This window comes from Emys orbicularis, chromosome 1, assembly GCF_028017835.1.
Source record: "Emys orbicularis isolate rEmyOrb1 chromosome 1, rEmyOrb1.hap1, whole genome shotgun sequence".
NCBI classification, from domain to species: Eukaryota; Metazoa; Chordata; order Testudines; family Emydidae; genus Emys; species Emys orbicularis.
In genome coordinates, this window is record NC_088683.1 from 179,346,130 (window position 1) to 179,363,262 (window position 17,133).

Below are 17,133 nucleotides of genomic sequence, written 5' to 3' on the forward strand. Positions count from 1 at the left end.
ATGGGGGTTTATACCAGTATAATCAAGGAAAACAATATTTTAAACATCAGCCAAAACCAACTTTTTTCTCTTAAAGTGTGAGCCATAGTTTGCCTTAAATTAATCCCCTAGAAATCAGAAGTTAAAACCTGAAATCAGAGAAGTGGCAGGTGATGAGGGCATAGTCCCTTTGGAGAAATATTACCTTCCTTAATGTTGTATGTTGTATATTGATATATTGCTACTGTGGTGAAGGTCATGTTAAAACACATGGATAGATAACTTGTGTAGAGGCTGTACATGCACACACTGGAACATATATGTTGGCCTGCTAGGTCAGAGGAGTACTTAGATGACATCTAAACAGAGGAGTACAGTGCAGCAAGTGATAGTGCTGGAGGAAAACCACTCAACCAATATGGAAGATAAGCACAGTGATGTATTTTAATGCACTGCCAAAGCCCATCTACAGACATGAGGTGGACAGTGGGCCCTTGGACAAGGGAAATCAGCATTAACTACTGGCACATCCACGTCCAGTTCCATGGCACTATCATGCACCATGTACTTGACACAAGCCTGAACCCCTCTGAACTTTGGTTTGCTCTAAATCCAGGTCTGGATCCAGACTTTTCAGTTTAGGCCCATCTCTGCCAGATACTAGCCACGGGTCTTATTATGTGATGCCAACACGGATATTGCTACGGGGTAATGGGCTATTTAACTGTGCCTCATCCTCACACCCCAAAGGCACCTAGCTGACCACCAAATCTCAGTATTATAATAAATAATAATAATATAATTAAGAATATCTAGCTCTGATATAGCACTTTTCATCAGTAGCTCTCAAAGCACTTTGCCAAGGAGGTCAGTATCATTAGTCCCATTTTACAAATGAGGAAACTGAGGCACAGAGAGGGGAAGTGACTTGCCAAGGTCACACAGCAGGACTGTGGCAGAGTCTAGAATAAAACCCAGTTTCCTGAGTCCAAGTCCAGTGGTCTATCCACCTGGTTGCACTGCTTCTCAGAGACCATGGTGAAGCAATGTGCTACCATGGAGACAGGAGAAGCCTAAATAAATGGATGTTGTTTCAAATCTTGGGACCTGTGTATAAAAGATTATATGGGGAAGAGAGCCTTGTCCTGCTGTACTTGCTGTCGGGGGGTGCCTGTGTGCCCCAGGCTGGCAGTAGTGTCCCACAGTGAGAGTCAAGAGCTCCTCTGCCTAGTGGCTATAGTTCCCAAGGGCAAGTAGCGGAACCGTGGCCCACCCTACTCCACTGGGATCTGACCCAGTGTCTTTCAAAGCCATAGGCCATATATATGGCCTAGGGTCTGGTATTATTATGTGCTCCCTGGGTCATTTCCTACCACTGTTTCCTGAACCTCCGTCAGTGGCTTTCTCCCAGGTTCATCTCTGGGGCTCCTTCCCCTGTTGGCAACAAGTCATTGTCCTCAGTTCCTGCGGTCAATGGGCTTCCGTGGCTTGGCTAGGAGGCCCAGTCCTGGCAGTTTCTTGGCAGAATGCTGCTGCACCCAACTGCTCTCCTCCTTGGTCAGCCCAGACTGGGCTGAGCTGCTCCCTTTTGAATGCTCCTGTCAGTGGGAGCATGCCCAGAAAAGGCCAGGGGGCCTGACTTCCTGCGTCCAGACTAGCTGCTTAACCCTCAGCTCACCAGTGCGGAGTTGATACATCCCATCACACTGCCCTAGTCCTTTGTGCTTTTACTGGGAGGGAACCTGCAGCTCGTTTTCTGTCGTTGCACTTTGACTGTTTGCGGCACTTGCACATCAGGAGAGTGCACTTCAATGGGTTCTCCAATAGCATGAGAGCAGTCTTGTTCTGGGTGTACTTTGCTCTGCTTCATAGGCTGGTTGGAGCAGCTTGCATTCGCTTCCTCTCCTGGGTGTTGGTCATCAGACAGAATGATCAAGCCCATTAGTTATGTGCATCAGTGACATCCCAATTACCTTCCCTTCTCCCTGTCTCCTTGTCCTTCCTACACTTCTTATTCTTTTTCCTGCCCCCCCCCCTCTCTCTCTCTCTCTCTCTCTCTCTCTCAATGTGATGATGACTGAAAGCAAGACAATGCCCTTTGATGCAGGAGATAGCCAGCAATAAAGAAATAGCATTTTTTAATATTCTGGAACTTCCTGGGATATTCTGATTCCATCCCACTTCTCTTCTGGATATTAGTGAATTGCAAGGACAGACTGAATATAAATGTAGGTTTGAGAACTTCTGCAATCCTAGGGGATGTTCAATGAGACATTTTTGTTTGCTGTTTGCTGATCAGATGAAAGGCTGACTCCCTATTGGGAGCAGCTGAAACAGTAAAGGGATGATGTCTGAGAGAGTTTGAGTTTCCCATCATGCACAGTATCAACTCCCTATTGACATGTCCTTTTAAAATACACTGTACATTGCTTATTTTGGGGGTCACTGCATCTTTTAAAACGTTGTTTGGAGGTTGTGAGGGGAGCAGGAGTTCTACCTCTTTATCATATCAATCGATGAAAATGGAAATTGGGGAGGGCAGAATAAGAGAGGAGACCAATGACTGCTTAAGAGGAAATAGGAAACATTTTTCAGATTTGAACCTCAGAAGCATAGGAAGTTTGCAGGTTAAAGGGAGGATGCTGCTTGGCAAGATAATTTGACATCAATAACAACATGTGGAAGATTTGGGAGGTGGCAAAAATATAGTGTTATTTACATAGTTAAGGGCAGAGGGTCCCAAACTTTGCCCAACCAAGGGCTTTGTTAGGAACCTCAGGAGCTCAGGAGCTACTTCTACTATCATTTGAATAAAATGGAGTAGATTGCAGCTGCGCATGTCTTTATATGGACATACAGCCCATGGAGACTGCAGGTTGCATCAGCAATCTTCCATCTTGATCTGAGCAGCCCGGCTTTTAGTGTCCCTGGATCACACTTCCATATCAAAGATAAGGGTAGTTTCTGGTTGCACTGTAGAATTCCACTAGCTGTTCTCACTTTGATCCCAATTCAGCAAAGCATTTAAGCATGTGCTTAAATCCATCCCCTGTTCAGCAAAGCCAGTGGGATTTAAGTATGTGCCTAAAGTTCAGCAAAGCACTTATGGGCATGGACTGCTGAATCAGGGCCTTTATCTACCCCTGTCTTAGGGGATCAGTGGGGAAAAAGTGTTTTGCTATAGGGGCAAGAATGAGATTGGGAGCAAGTGAACCCACTCTAGAATAAGGACAGGATGCTATTCAAAGAGTATTAATACAAATTATTATTAAATATTTGTATTATGATAGCACCTAGAATCCCCAATCAGAGATCAGAGTCCCAATGTTCTAGGCACTGTACATACTGCAGTGTCAGGGCTAATATAGTGCCTCGCAATGACATCTTGGGGTTTTGGTGATGCTAGCTTAATTGATGTTCTTTCCTTGGAGATCAGGACCCTTTAGCTAGGCTAAGTGACTTCTGTAGCTCAAGCTCACTGTCTCTATTAAACATACAGAATGTACTACACTTGTAATAAAATTATTATTATTTATAGCCCTTTTCATCTGAGGACCTCAAAGCTCTTTATCCAGGTTATTAAATATGATCCCCATTTTACAGCTGGGGAAATTTAGGCACAGATTAAGTTAAGTTGACTAGCTCTCAGACATACAGTGAGTTTCTGGAAGAAACAGGAGTAGAGCCCAGGAATCCTAACTAACAGTCTGGTGCACTAGCTAATGGACCACACTGCTTTGCTAGACAACTGTTGACATATTTTATTCTCTGTTCCATTTGGCAGGTCAATTAACACAACATGAATTACACAATTATCAGATAGTATTTTATTAATGAATCTCCTAGAAGCCTAGACTTCTCCAGTCATTACTTTTTAAATTAAACAATTAGCATCTGAGGTTTTCTTAATCCCATGTTAGTAAGCAAACATTTAAAGTTGATAAATGAAAATTTGGTAATTTACGTTACCTGTCAAAATTCATAAAGCATAAAAATCAAATTCTTCCTAGCCTAATACACACAGAGAGGCATAGTTGTAGATATATATACTTACTTGTATACTTACACACATTGTTATAATAGCTACCTACCTGTCTAATGTATTTGTTGTGTAAATCAGTGCATGCTGCTGTGTGTGTGTGGTTGGACCTTTGTGCTATGTTCTCAGTCAATAAGGTGACTTATTTTACTTGATATAAGCAGTGCCAGCTTTAGTCTCTTCTGCCCCAAGAGAGATAGAGCCCACATCAGCTTCTATAATCCAGAGATAGGAGAGTTCATGGCGGGAAATTGCCCTGACAGGATGACAGCTGTAGCATTTCATTTTATTCCATTGAAGAGCTGCCAATAACATCCCAGCCTACTTGTCCACAGTAGTTGGCAGATGTATTAGTGTCACTGGCATACACAGGAGGCTAGAAGCCCAGAATTCAGCCCAGGAAGGCCCACAAACAGCTTTATAACCAAGACTTTCTTACCCATAGCTCTGCCTGGGCCAGAGAACCATAAAGTGGGCAGGAGCAAGGAGTAATTATTTTACAAAGGACAAGACAAACGAGACCAGTTTGTACTCGCATCTGTGAGTGCCGTGGTGCCAGGAGGGCACCAAGGGTGTCCTCTCCTGCTAAACTCCTGTGTGATGTAGCTTTTCCATAGATCCTTCTGCTGTGCACCCATGCATCTCTCTTGAAACCTTGTCCAACACCCCCTTCACCCCCCAGTTACTTATTTCATGCCATTTAGAAATGCTACTTGTTGCCAAGGATTCCCCCCCCCTTCCTTCTTATTTGCCAGCCCCAGCCACACACTGCTAACAAAGGAGAATGGCACGATTAAAAGGCCTCAGTTACTAAGGTTTCCATGACAACAGCCTCCTTGGAGGTCTTTGTTTCCTGCTAAAGCTTTGATCTCCAAGAACGGCTGCCTCTGTTTCTCCCTCCGACTGACAAACAGAGAAAAGAGGGATGGGAAAAAAGAAAAGTTTACTGCTCGCAGAGGGAGCAAGGAGGAACTCATTACAAGGCCACACTCTCCTAATAAATCTCCCAGCAGCTGCCTTGGAAGAGCCTCCGATTTATGAGAGCCACGCTTTCTCCACTCTGCTTCCTGATGCCCCTACTGGGTCAGTCTCCAAGTGCCAGGGCCCCTTAAGTGTAACACAGGTTGACAACAATAGCATGTTCATCCGCTACTAGGAAGGAAATAGCTGTCTGGGCCCCTACTGCCCTCCGCTGCTGGGGGGGACCAGAGCATCAGTCCCCCCAAAGGGAACATATTGCCACTCACTTCCATCGCTGACTCCTCCTGCTCTTCAATGTACTTAGCCCTGTGTTCCCTCATTATTTTCTCCAACTCTATTTTTTTTTTTTTTACCCTCTTCTCTATAGACCCCATTCCATTCAGTTATTTGTCTCCTCTGGCTCCAAGTCAGACCTAACTTTTTGCTCCTTTCCTTCTGGGTGTGTCGTCTACCCTGCATATTAAGTTAAGTTCTTTTGTTTTCTCTCTCCCTCCTCCCTCTGGTTTTAGGACTCCTTTTTACTTCTCCATCTTCCAGGTCTGCTCTGCTTTCTTTTGGTTTATCCCCATTTCCAATTTTCCTCTCTCTCCCCAGTCCTTCTACATCAGAGCCTGTCTATAGGGCTAAAGATCCTCCTCCCACTTGGTCTTGGGCCTTGCTGTGCTTGTGCTGCCACTCTAGTCTTTGTGCCTCTCAGCTGCAGTTGAGTGGCCATAACTTCCGCTTGTGCCTGAGAGGCAGCAGGTGCATGTTAGGGGAACAATTGAGAGGCAGCTGCTGGAGTTGCTTGTGTGGAAAGCATAATCAGCAGTGCGGCAGGAATAGAGACAGTGCCAACACGTCCCAGATTTTTATTGACACAAGGACAAACTCCTATTTTGAATAAAACCATCCGGGACAATCCTGGAAAATTGGGCCATCTAGACATAGAGGTGTCTGCTGGGATTCACTGAGGGGTGTTAGCATAAGAAGTTACAGTCCTTGTGGTTATAGAGGCATTTACAGAAGAGACATTGAAACTAGACAGCCATTTCAATCCATTTATCAAAATGTCCACAGTCCGCTTTCCGAGACAGGCCAAGCAATAATAAATAGGCAACAAAATAGGATGACCTCTTATCAGGGTATTTGAATAAACTGTTTTCTCCTTGACAGCTCTTTTCTAGACCACACTCTCCCTCTTCCAAGCTTACTTTTAAAAAAATGAGTTTGGTGCCAATGGAAGGAACTAGAGTGATATGGAGCACTGGCGTTTATTCACGGGACAGGGACGGGACATGGACAGTGAGCTTTCTCCTCATTGACCTGGGCCAGACTGACCACCTAGTCTAGGGGGGCAGAGGGGAGTACAGCTCTGTGGCCTATTCAGTCCTTGGCTTTTCTATTGAGACTTCAGAGCATGGGGGGAGCGGCAGGCAGCTAATCTCAATTGGAGTGGCCTGCTAGGGGGCCTGTTCCCTAGGAACTAGGCTGATGCCCCCCATTCCATTTCATGCATGACACTTTTTGTCAGTACCATTCTGGGCCTGAATCAAGCTAAACCTAGAGGTGAAAGAATCTTATACCTCACTCCCTTCCCCCTTGAGCCATCTAATCTCTCCCTCTTGCTGTATATTTTTGCTTCACTTGTTGCTCATCACTGTGGGAGGAAAGTCGGCCTTCAATTAGCGAGCATTCATGACAAGCCTGTGTGCTACCTCCCCCAGCCGTTGCTGTGGTAACCGCTGGTATGAACAAGAGCGGCTGGGTCAGCTGAAGTGTTTCTCTGCAGCCTAGCCTACTTAACAGCCGTTATTAAAAATGAGGAGCAGGGGGAGGGTCTGTGAAGGGGGGAAGTTACATGGCACTGAGGGGACGGGTTATCAGTGAATTAACTCAGCCCGGGGAAAGAATCAAAGTGCTGAAAGCTAGATGAGGCACAGTCACTCAGTGTATTGTTTTCTGGTAGCCGGCTGAGCTATTCACGTCAACATGTTTAGGTTCAGATGTGGCCTCTGCCCTGGGTTTCACTGAATTGGCCTCTCCTGAGAGGGCTTTGTGAATTCCTTCACAGACTGAATCCCTCACACAGACAGGGAGGAGTGGGGAGAAAGCCTTGAGTGCAGAGACAATGCAGAACCTGCTGATGCGAAGGTGGGAATTTTGCTGAATTCTCAAGATTCCAGCTTTATTTGCCCTTCTGGCATGGTGAAGAGATCCACTCTCTCTCCTCCTAAATCCAGACACATCACATTGTGCTTATTGAAGGGGACTGACTGAGTAAACTGTTGCACAGATTGCATGGAATGGTTGTCCTGCTTGTCCTCACAACAATTTAGGATTTCCAACAGCAGCATGGTTTCTGACATTTGCCTCCCCCCACATATCACATCTTACAGCTGTGGTTTTACCAGGACATTCTTGGAACCATGAAGCACCTAGCCATAAAACCCAGCACTACTGCAGGGAGCTCAGGTTTTAGGGTGGGCTTCAAATGAGAGGCACTACATTGTGAGATGGAGTTACCCAGGCCAGTGCCTGCTCCCAACTGGTGTATCGCCCTCTTATCTCTTCATATTTTACCATCCTCGTACCTCTGATGTCTCTGCAAGGGACACAGTCTGCCTGCATGCAGAGTAAACAAACAGGAGGCAGACACACTTTCTGCAGCCGTGCAATGTTAATGTGTGTTTGTACCTGCAAATACATTTTGCATGCATGTGATTCTTGTGTGTAAATAAGGCATATATTTGATGTGCATGTGGAGCAAGTATGAGTATAGCATTCTTGTGATGGGAGCCATGCATCCGGTATGCATGTGTAGAGCATGCCTGTGATATGCAAGAGTTACCTGGCAGGCATCTGACACATACGATGCATGGTCCATGTCTTGTGTACATGACACAGATATATGTGTATGCTGGCTGAGAGTAGTCTGGACATTTAGTACTTTCAGGGAATGGACTACCTGGATTCCATGAAATTCTTTGGACACACTGATGAAAATGTTGCCATAAACTGATGGATAGAACCCTATTTTAAAGTAATAAATAAAGAACACTTCATCTGAAGGATCAGTTTTACATCTTCTGCTAAGACTCTGACAGCTCATTGGGACTGATGGTTTTACAGTGAGTACCAGAACAGCTTTGATGAGTTGCAACAGGTTGCAAAGCACTGCCTGAATTTAGAATGTTCCTTGTGGCTCCAGCAACCATTTGTGTGTATTTTGATCTCTCTAGACACTCTGCTGAAGCAATGAGAAAGTGGAGAGTGAGATTCTGGTTGATTTTAACATGCTTCAGGGAGAGACTAGAAGCCAAAGATTTTGGGTCCAGTTAATCACTGTGTTTGAGCTCTGCTCAGTGCAAAACCCGGGGGCGGGGGTGTTAAAGGTGACTTTATACCACCTTTCACTGACTTACACTTGGTTGCCTGCCTTACTTTCCATCCCCCATGTGTGTCTGTTCAGATTGCGAGCTCTTCTCCTTCCTGTGTATCTGTAAATAACCTAGCAAACTGTTGGTGCTATATAAAAATACACACAGCACAGATGCACGCAGGGGCATTCTGTATATGTTCTGGCATATATATATATACCTGTAGTATACTTTACCTACATTCAGGACATATGCTGTGCATTAGCAACATTTCATACATGCAGTTCCAAAACAAATAGGTACCAAGTTGCCCTTAGGGCTTGGATTTTGTTTGTCGCATTCACTGTAAATTCAAATGGAAAAAGCAAGAGGTGCAGTGAGGTTTTACAGAAATCCTTTCCTGGTTGGTTTGCTTCACTTGGATATCGGCTCCATATCTCAAAGCATCTCCCGGTTATAGCGACATCCCGTCATACCCCCACCTCCTATAGTCATTATGGCATCTCTTGTGAACCAATCTGTGCAGCTGCAGTGTCCCATATGGAAAAACATCACATGTACATGTGCTGTATGTATGTGGCTTACTTGTAGGGGGCACTGGGGTCAACACTTTTCTAATCCAGACAGCTGCGGTCTTTTGCACGCTCTCTCTTTTTTATGCCAGTAAAATGATTCTTTAAAAATTGAATCACTCAAGCCCCCAGATGAGTGTGTTTCAGTGTGAGTGTGCATGCCTACGTGTAGTGTGCGTGCGTGTAGAACAATACCCTGCAGGCCTCACCTTGTAATCATGCTGCACGGACCCCCTTCTTGCAAGCCTCTGCCTAGATTGGAGGGGCTCCATTCCTGACTCTCTCCCTCCCCCCCAGCCCAGTTGGTCAAATCAAGGCCAGACAGATACATAGACAGCCACCATGCATTGAGCAGGGCCAATTACTATGGAGGTGATGAAATCCCTGAACCATATAGTTCACTTCACAGAGCATATGTGGATCGATCCCATGTTGAGGAAGGGGGCTGAAAGCTCAGGCAGGGGCTGGGGAGTGTGTTTTTCCTGCAGTAACCTCTCTCCCTGTTCTCCTCCTTCTGTCTTTTCTAGGCAGGACAGGGCTGCTTGCTGATCTCTTGCCCAGTTTTGCTACGGAGATTATGCCAGGTATTCAGTCATTTAATCCTTTATTGACCCACTCTCTCTCACCTTGTTTGTCCAACCCTCCGCTGCACTGCACATTAATTTCCTTCTTACTTGTGTGCGTCTCCTGTATTCTGTGATAAACTGTCGCTTGTTGGAAGTGCATATTGCACTGAGAAATATCAAACCTCATGCTGGGGATAGGGAGGGGCTGTAACACAGGGATGCAAAAGACAGAAATAGCGGAGAGAGACAGGCCCAGCACTAGAATGGAAAAGTCTATTTACAGGACGTTTTATATCAAGCTGTATGCCTGTGTGCTCACACACCACCATGATTGTGGCAACTCCGTTTTATCCATACTGTAATATCTTGGCACCCTTGTACGTCTACAAAGTACAGTGTGGATGCACCCCTGTATGCCCTCAAGAAGTACTCTTCAAAGGCCTAACTTTATATTATGGGATACTGTTATGAAAATCAGCCACCGAAGGCTGCACATATGTGGCACCCCTGCTAAAGGAGGGATACTAAGCCAAACCTGACTGTGGGAGCTGTTCTTCTGTGCAGCAACGCTACGTATCGGGGGATCTAGCTACAGCCAGATAGTTGGGGTGGGGCCTGAAGATTTTCTGGACTGCACAAATCCCTTACTATCCAAACTAATGGGATCCCACTTTTAAGCATTTCCCAACCCCATAGAGGTTCTAGTAGTCCAAGATTCTACATCAGATGGTCTTTCAGAGGGAAGAGATGAGAAAGCATTCGGCTCTGGGTACCTGTGAAATGACTGTAGCCTGAGGGCACTAAACCAAAGTGTGTCTCTCCCCACAAAATAGATTTCTCATACCCACTTTCATACACAAGAGCAGCTCTAAGTACACATGAAGGGGGAATAATCTGTCCCAGACACACACATGGAAAGGAGGGTAAAGACCCCTAATGTTAGCCATAACGTTAGAGCCAGCAGAGGATTCAGTGTAGTAGGAGGAGTCTTTTCAACAAATATACTCAACAAGGCTTGATTCTCCAATTCCTTGCACCTTTTGTCACCATTTACACCTGTGCAAAGTGGATGTAAAATGCTAGCATATTCATCAGGTAGCTTTTTATACCTGCTTTGCACAGGTTTAAGTGACAAAAACAGCTGGAAGGCAGTGGAGAAACACACACACAACTTATGGAGAGGTTTCCTGATTGTGAGGACACTAAGCAACTCAGACATGGTAACCACAGTAACCTTAATGTTTATATGAATTTGATCATATTCAGAACTGCTGTGTGAGGAAATAACAATGGCTGTATCGGGAAAAGGATTATGGAATCACACTTTTCACTGGAAAAACGCCTTGATTTGTGTCTGTAATGGATCCAGCAGCGGCTTTTGCTATTTCCTTATACTTATTACTTAAGCAAGACCCTAACTTGGTACGCAGCAAAGACCTCCCTATAACTCCAAGGCCTCTGTGACAGGAGCACTGACTCCAAACATCCACTTGCTAGGGCTGAGTTGCAACCTAAATAAAATCTAGCCTCTTTTCCTGCTCCTGGAATGTCTGCAGGCAGATCCCAGTCTTCTCCCATTGATTTGGTGAGTTTTTTCCCCACAGGCTTTTTTTTTTCTTTATGGATTGATTGTGAAACACTGAGGGCAACTGCTGTTAGAGATTTTAAATTTGAGCTGTATTGCTGAGCTGCGATTGGTTGCCTGTGTCATGTGATATTTTTCTTTTCCTTGACTGGATGAATGTCATTCCTTTAAAAAGGATGAGGACTTGAAAAAGCCCACTGTGCCTTTAAGTTTCTTAGAGAGGGATGGATAAGGGAGATTAGGGAATGTTAGCACATTTTTAGCCTTTTTCTTTCTGGGCCACATGAAGCTCTCCTGAGGCATCAATGGTAGAAAAATGTGGCTGCTGTCAGATTTCCTGGCTGGATGCAGCACTGAATGTAATATTCTCCAAGTACATTCACAATAATAATTGTGTGCGTGGGCCTAGTAGTGAAGGGGCAGGCAGAGCCTTGTTTGGTTCATTTACCGTGCTATTTATAGTGTGTTTTCTACCACCATTTGTGTAATTAAAACTAGAATGCTGGGGTAGAGCATGCACAAACAGGGCACAAACGCAGCTGGGGAAAACAAATGTTTGTGTAACATGTTTTATGATATTTGTCTAGCTCTGCCTCTAACCCTCCGAAGGGGATTCTGTCCCACAAGAGCAGAGTAGGGCTAGTGCCTCCATACTGTTCACCCCCCAGCACCTCCTCTGTCCAGCGCAGTGAGAGGGAGCCTGTCTCCATGCCTCTCACCCTATGTCTCCGAGATGTGACTGCAGGACATGTAGATGTACCCAAGCTAGCTTTGATCTAGCTAGCTTGAAGAACAGCAGTAGTGAAGCTGTGGCAGCCTGGGCTAGCCACTTGAGTACGTACCCAGGGTCCTGGTTGGGCTTGTACAGCCATGCTGCCACAGCTTCACTGCTGCTGTTCTTCGAGCTAGCTAGATGACAGCCAGCTTGAGTATATCTACACATGTTGCAATCACACCTCTGATTGCAGTGTAGAGTGTAGGAGGGACCTATTGTCTCCTTACTTCTCACCAGGAGAGATCCTGCTCCTTCTATTAGCCCTCATGCCTGTTCTCTCCCTACCCCTCCAGCTGGAGTCCTTGCCGTTGTCTTTCACAGGTGTTGTCCTTTGACCATTTGTTCTCATTTGGTTTCCAGAGTGGGTGTTTGTGGGCCTGGTGATCCTGGGGGCTTTCCTGTTTTTTCTCCTGGTTGGGATCTGCTGGTGCCAGTGCTGCCCACATAGCTGCTGCTGCTACGTCCGCTGCCCCTGCTGTCCAGATTCCTGCTGCTGTCCACGGGCATGTGAGTGATCTGGGACCAAAGTTCGAAGCTTCCTCCCACATCCCTTTTGCTATGTGTGAGGGAAATCTGCTCATACCCTTCCCCATCCTGAGTGCCCCACTTGACTAAAGATTGCCTGTTACTAAGAATGAAGCACCCAACCTATAGTTTAATGGTCAAATGCTCTGAGTTAATTAAGAATGTAATTTCCAGAAGTCTCCTGCCAGCGAGGTGCTGGCAACTGGGCCTGCTCCTCTAGTGTCACATTCCCCATCCCAAAGCTGCAGTCCTGTCAGGTGTGTTTGGTAGAAAGTGCTGTGGCTGCAGAGCAGAGAGCATTCTGGTATGTCTTTCCCATGTTGCAAAGCAGCTGCCTACTAGAGTCATGCAAAACACCTGCAACAAGGCCAGGTTCCATTGCAAACCCAAACCTCAGGCCAGGTTTGCTGAGGTTCATGAGCCTTTGGAGTAAGCTTGCCTCTTGAGAGTCCCATTCTGGTTTTCAGGATGAACTGCTACAAACCCAAACAAGAAATTGAGTGGAGCCTAGATTTATGTGCTGAATGCCCTTGACTAAGCATGCTTTTGAGGGCCTTCAGCAGAGAATAAGCTGCCCCTTACCATTTTTGGAACTCCTTTTAAGCTCAGAGAAATCCACCGGCTCTTGAGTTCCATTCATAACACACCAGACGCCTCCTGCTGGGCAGTCACCAAAATCCGAAGCAGGAGCAGCAGCAGGAGTGCTGTTTTGGAGCACCTTGGAGGGGAAGGGCTGGCACTTTGTTGCTAATTATTGCTCTCTTTTCAGTGTATGAAGCAGGCAAGGCTGCAAAAGCTGGATACCCATCTGCTGTCACCTCCATCCCAGGTCCTTACTACATCCCCACTGTTCCGGGAGCTGGCGTGCCATCTCCTGTTGTGCTGATGGAGAAGTCGCATCCCCCTCCCCTAGCACCAAGTGACTCCAGTGGAGGAAGCCAAAATGGTAATCTGCACCCAGTCTCTCCTGTCAGCTTGTCAGAGCATTCTGAGTCAGCAGAGTCCTCGAAGGGAGTGGGGTGGGAGAAGGAGGGTTAGCTCCATGGAGAGAATGGTGTGATCTAAGCACAGGACTGAGAGCCTGAATTTTAATCATGAATTTTAATTATTTTTAGCAAGTCACTTTGTACCTCAGCTTCACTATCTGTAAAATGGGAGTAATTATGATCTTCTGTGGTAGGGAGTTCTGTGGCTAGGGACCCTCCCCCTGGATGGACACGGACACACACAGAACCTGTCCCTTGCCCCAACACATCAGAACCTGGGCTCTGTCAGCCACAGCTTCCTAGAATGACATGGTAGAGAGCACAGTGACAGGCATTCTGACATAGCCAAGCCATAGTCCATTGTGGGCTTTAAAGATGTGGAACTTAACTTTGAAATTAGATCTGGGAGTGGACTGGTAGCAAGTTTACAATATCTGTGTGATGTGTCTACCCAACCTACTTCAGCCACCACTGAGAAACAGCCACCCCTGGGGAGGAACACAACATTTACTTAACAGGACACAGCCACATTACAGAACAATTTAGGGTGAGAAGTGGGGAAGAGCACTATTGCCATATGAAACTGCACAGGGAATTTGGGGAGGAGGAATGTAATCATTAATTATCAAAAGTTGAATTTTATCATAGCACCACATTGATATGACACCATTGAGAAGGCAATTAGATAACTTAAGCAGGGAATCAGACTTTTGAAATAATCTTCCACCTCCCTTATCAGCATATTCGCTTTTTTTTTGAACTACCAAAAAATTCATCAGAAGGAGGAAGCCTGCCAAACAGTCGTGGGGCCACTCGATGATCAAGGTGCTAAAGGAGCACTCAAGGAAGACAAGCCTGTGTGACAAGGTCCCTCACCAAAAGTTCTTAAGCAAAATAATCAGTCATGGGATAAGAGGGAAGGTGCTCTCATGGATCAGTAACTGGTTAAAAGATAGGAAGCAAACAGTAGGAATAAATGGTAAATTTTCACAGTGGAGAAAGGTAGATAGCAAGGTCCTGCAATGATCAATACTGGGACCAGTGCTATTAAACATATTCATAAATGGTCTGGAAAAAGGGGTAAACAGGTTACATAGTTTGCAGATGATACAAAATTACTCAAGCTAGTTAAGTCCAAAGTTGACTCAAAGAGTTACAAAGGGAATTTCACAAAATTGGGTGACTTGGCAAGAAAATGGCAGATGAAATTCAATGTTGATAAATGCAATGTAATGCACATTGGGAAATATAATCCTAACTATACAATTAACTGTTACCACTCAAGAAAGAGATCTTAGAGTCATCGTGGGTAGTTCTCTGAAAACATCTGCTCAATGTGCAGCGGCAGCGAAAAAGCTAACAGGATGTTAGGAACCATTAGGAAAGGGATAGATAATAAGACAGAAAATATCATATTGCCACTATATAAATCCATGGTACAGCCACACTGAATACAGTGTGCAGTTCGGGTCACTCCATTTTGAAAAAGATACATTAGAACTGGAAAAGATGCAAAGAAGGGCAACAAAAATGATTAGGAGTATGGAACAGCTGCCATAGGAAGAGAGATTTAAAAGACTGACTGTTCAGCTTAAAAAAGAGACAACCAAGGGGGTGGGTGGGGGAGGGCTATGACAGAAAACTATAAAATCATGAATGGTGTAGAGAAAGTGAATACGAAAGTGCTATTGACCCCTTCACATAATATAAGAACCAGGAGACATCCAATGAAATTAATAGGCAGTGCGTTTAAAACAAACATAAGGAAGTGCTTCTTCATGCAACGCACAGTGAACGTGTGGAACTTGTTGCCAGGGGATGTTGTGAAGGCCAAAGGTATAACTGGGTTCAAAAAATAATTAGATAGGTTCATGGAGGATAGGTCCATCAACGGCTATTAGCCAAGATGGTCAGGGACACAACCCCATCCTCTAGGTGTCCCTAAATCTCTGACTGCCAGAAGCTGTGACTGGACGATATGGACCATAGGTCAGACCCATTCTTATGTTCAGCTTCAACAATCTGTATATTTCTTCGCTCTTCCACTGAAATCAGAATGGGTGAACTAATGAGCTGGTGGAACAAACTTTCATCTTCGAAGGAAAGATCTGGAACAGAGTGTTTAGAAATAGGAAATAAATCAGCCATTGACCCAAAGCAGAAACATATCCAATGACAAAATCATCTTCAGAACATGTTGGACTCCAGCCCAGTGCTTAATATTATTTTTTTGTAAAATGTCACTGCACATAGAATGCAGCACTGGACGTAGGCTGTGGACTTGGGCACATCAGGGGATTGTTGAATAGTTAGGGAGCATAGCCTCCCCCCAAAAAGTCAATGCTTGCTTTCAAAAATTTCACTGCACGTCACTGTGTCAGAGCACCTGGTTTCAGGCCTTGTTCCAGGCTCTTCAAAAGAATTAGGGATATGCTGCTTGAGACCCCAGCTCATTAGCACAATACAAGTGTAAATTAAAATTTATGACTCAGGTACAATTTAAAGCTGAATGGAAAGGCTCTTTATTTGCCAAGACCCCAGTTTATATAGACTTTGCACTTATAAAATAATAAAAAGACAGTTGAGGATCTTAAAAAGCTTTCTTATTTATATTACCATAGCCCCAGTCATAGTCCAGGACACCATTGTGCTAGGTGCTGTACAAACTCAGGACAAAAAGACGGTCCCTGTCCCAAACAGCCTAGATGTTTAGAAAACATTAATCATGAGATCTCTGCAAGGTGAGTTAATATGATTATCCCCATTTTATAGATGAGAAAGCTGAGGCCTAGAGAGATTCAATGACTTACCCAGTATCACACAGTGAGCCAGTGACAGAGCCAGGAATAGAACCAAAGTCAGGATCCCCAGGTTCCCATTCTGAGTAGGGTAGCCCTAAACTCAAGGCTTGACAGGCAAGTCAACAAGAAATAGACTTTCGGCTGTTCCGTTTATATTTGTAATTTTTAAGGCAATGTGTCCATTTTAAACTGAGTTGTTACTAGTGAGGCTCTAGCATGGCTTTCCTGACCAATGAGGTCAAGGATTTTTTTGTCCAAGAGGTGTATTACAGACCTTGCGGAGCGGGAGGTGTTTGGGATGGGGGGAGGGAAGATGGGCAGTCATTTCATTTGCAAACACAGTGCTCAGGAAAAGCAATCCTCCATTCTGGTGAGGGAAACACTGCAAGCTCTTTAGGAACACAGTCTAAACTTGTAGCTAGCATGGTTCTGCTGCCAGTGTGGACATGGTCTTTTAGAAGGCTCAAAAAGCAGTGCCCCAAGGGACACAGTTAACACATAAGAACACATTAGCAGTTCATGAGGATGGAGTACAGTCTAACGATTAGGAAGGGCTCTGTTTCCACTGATTTGGCATGTGATCTTGGACAAGTTACTTAACTTCTCTGTGCCTTAGTTTCCCTATCTGTAAAACAGGAATAAAAATATTTACTCCACTGTTAAAAAGGGCCTGGCAATCTTCAGATGAAGAGAACAAGTGTGAAGTACTAGTATTTTGGGACCATACAGAGGCATAATAAAAAGGTTCAGTAAGTGGAGCATTTTGCATTGTTGTAATAAGATCTGATAAGTCAAACCACAGACACTAGGCTTCACCTGTAATAGAAAATATTTTCCATGCACTTCCCACGATCGTCTTAACAGATATAATGCCAGTATTAGTTCCTAGATGCTTCCAGAATTAACCAGGAAATTAGTTTTCCTTTTGATACACAGCAGCAATAGCAAGCCAAGCATGAAGTTTA

At 44.8% G+C, this 17,133-nt stretch overlaps 1 protein-coding gene across 1 annotated transcript in view; it reads left to right on the forward strand.

The window, feature by feature from the left end:
* The window catches only part of ILDR2 (immunoglobulin like domain containing receptor 2), a 34,099-nt gene that overhangs the window by 5,059 nt on the left and 11,907 nt on the right, over positions 1-17,133 (forward strand). The window contains exons 4-6 of the mRNA XM_065420495.1: positions 9,458-9,514; positions 12,217-12,363; positions 13,151-13,327. Of these exons, the coding sequence (XP_065276567.1) occupies positions 9,458-9,514; positions 12,217-12,363; positions 13,151-13,327 (381 nt within the window). The remainder of the gene's footprint in view (positions 1-9,457; positions 9,515-12,216; positions 12,364-13,150; positions 13,328-17,133) is intronic.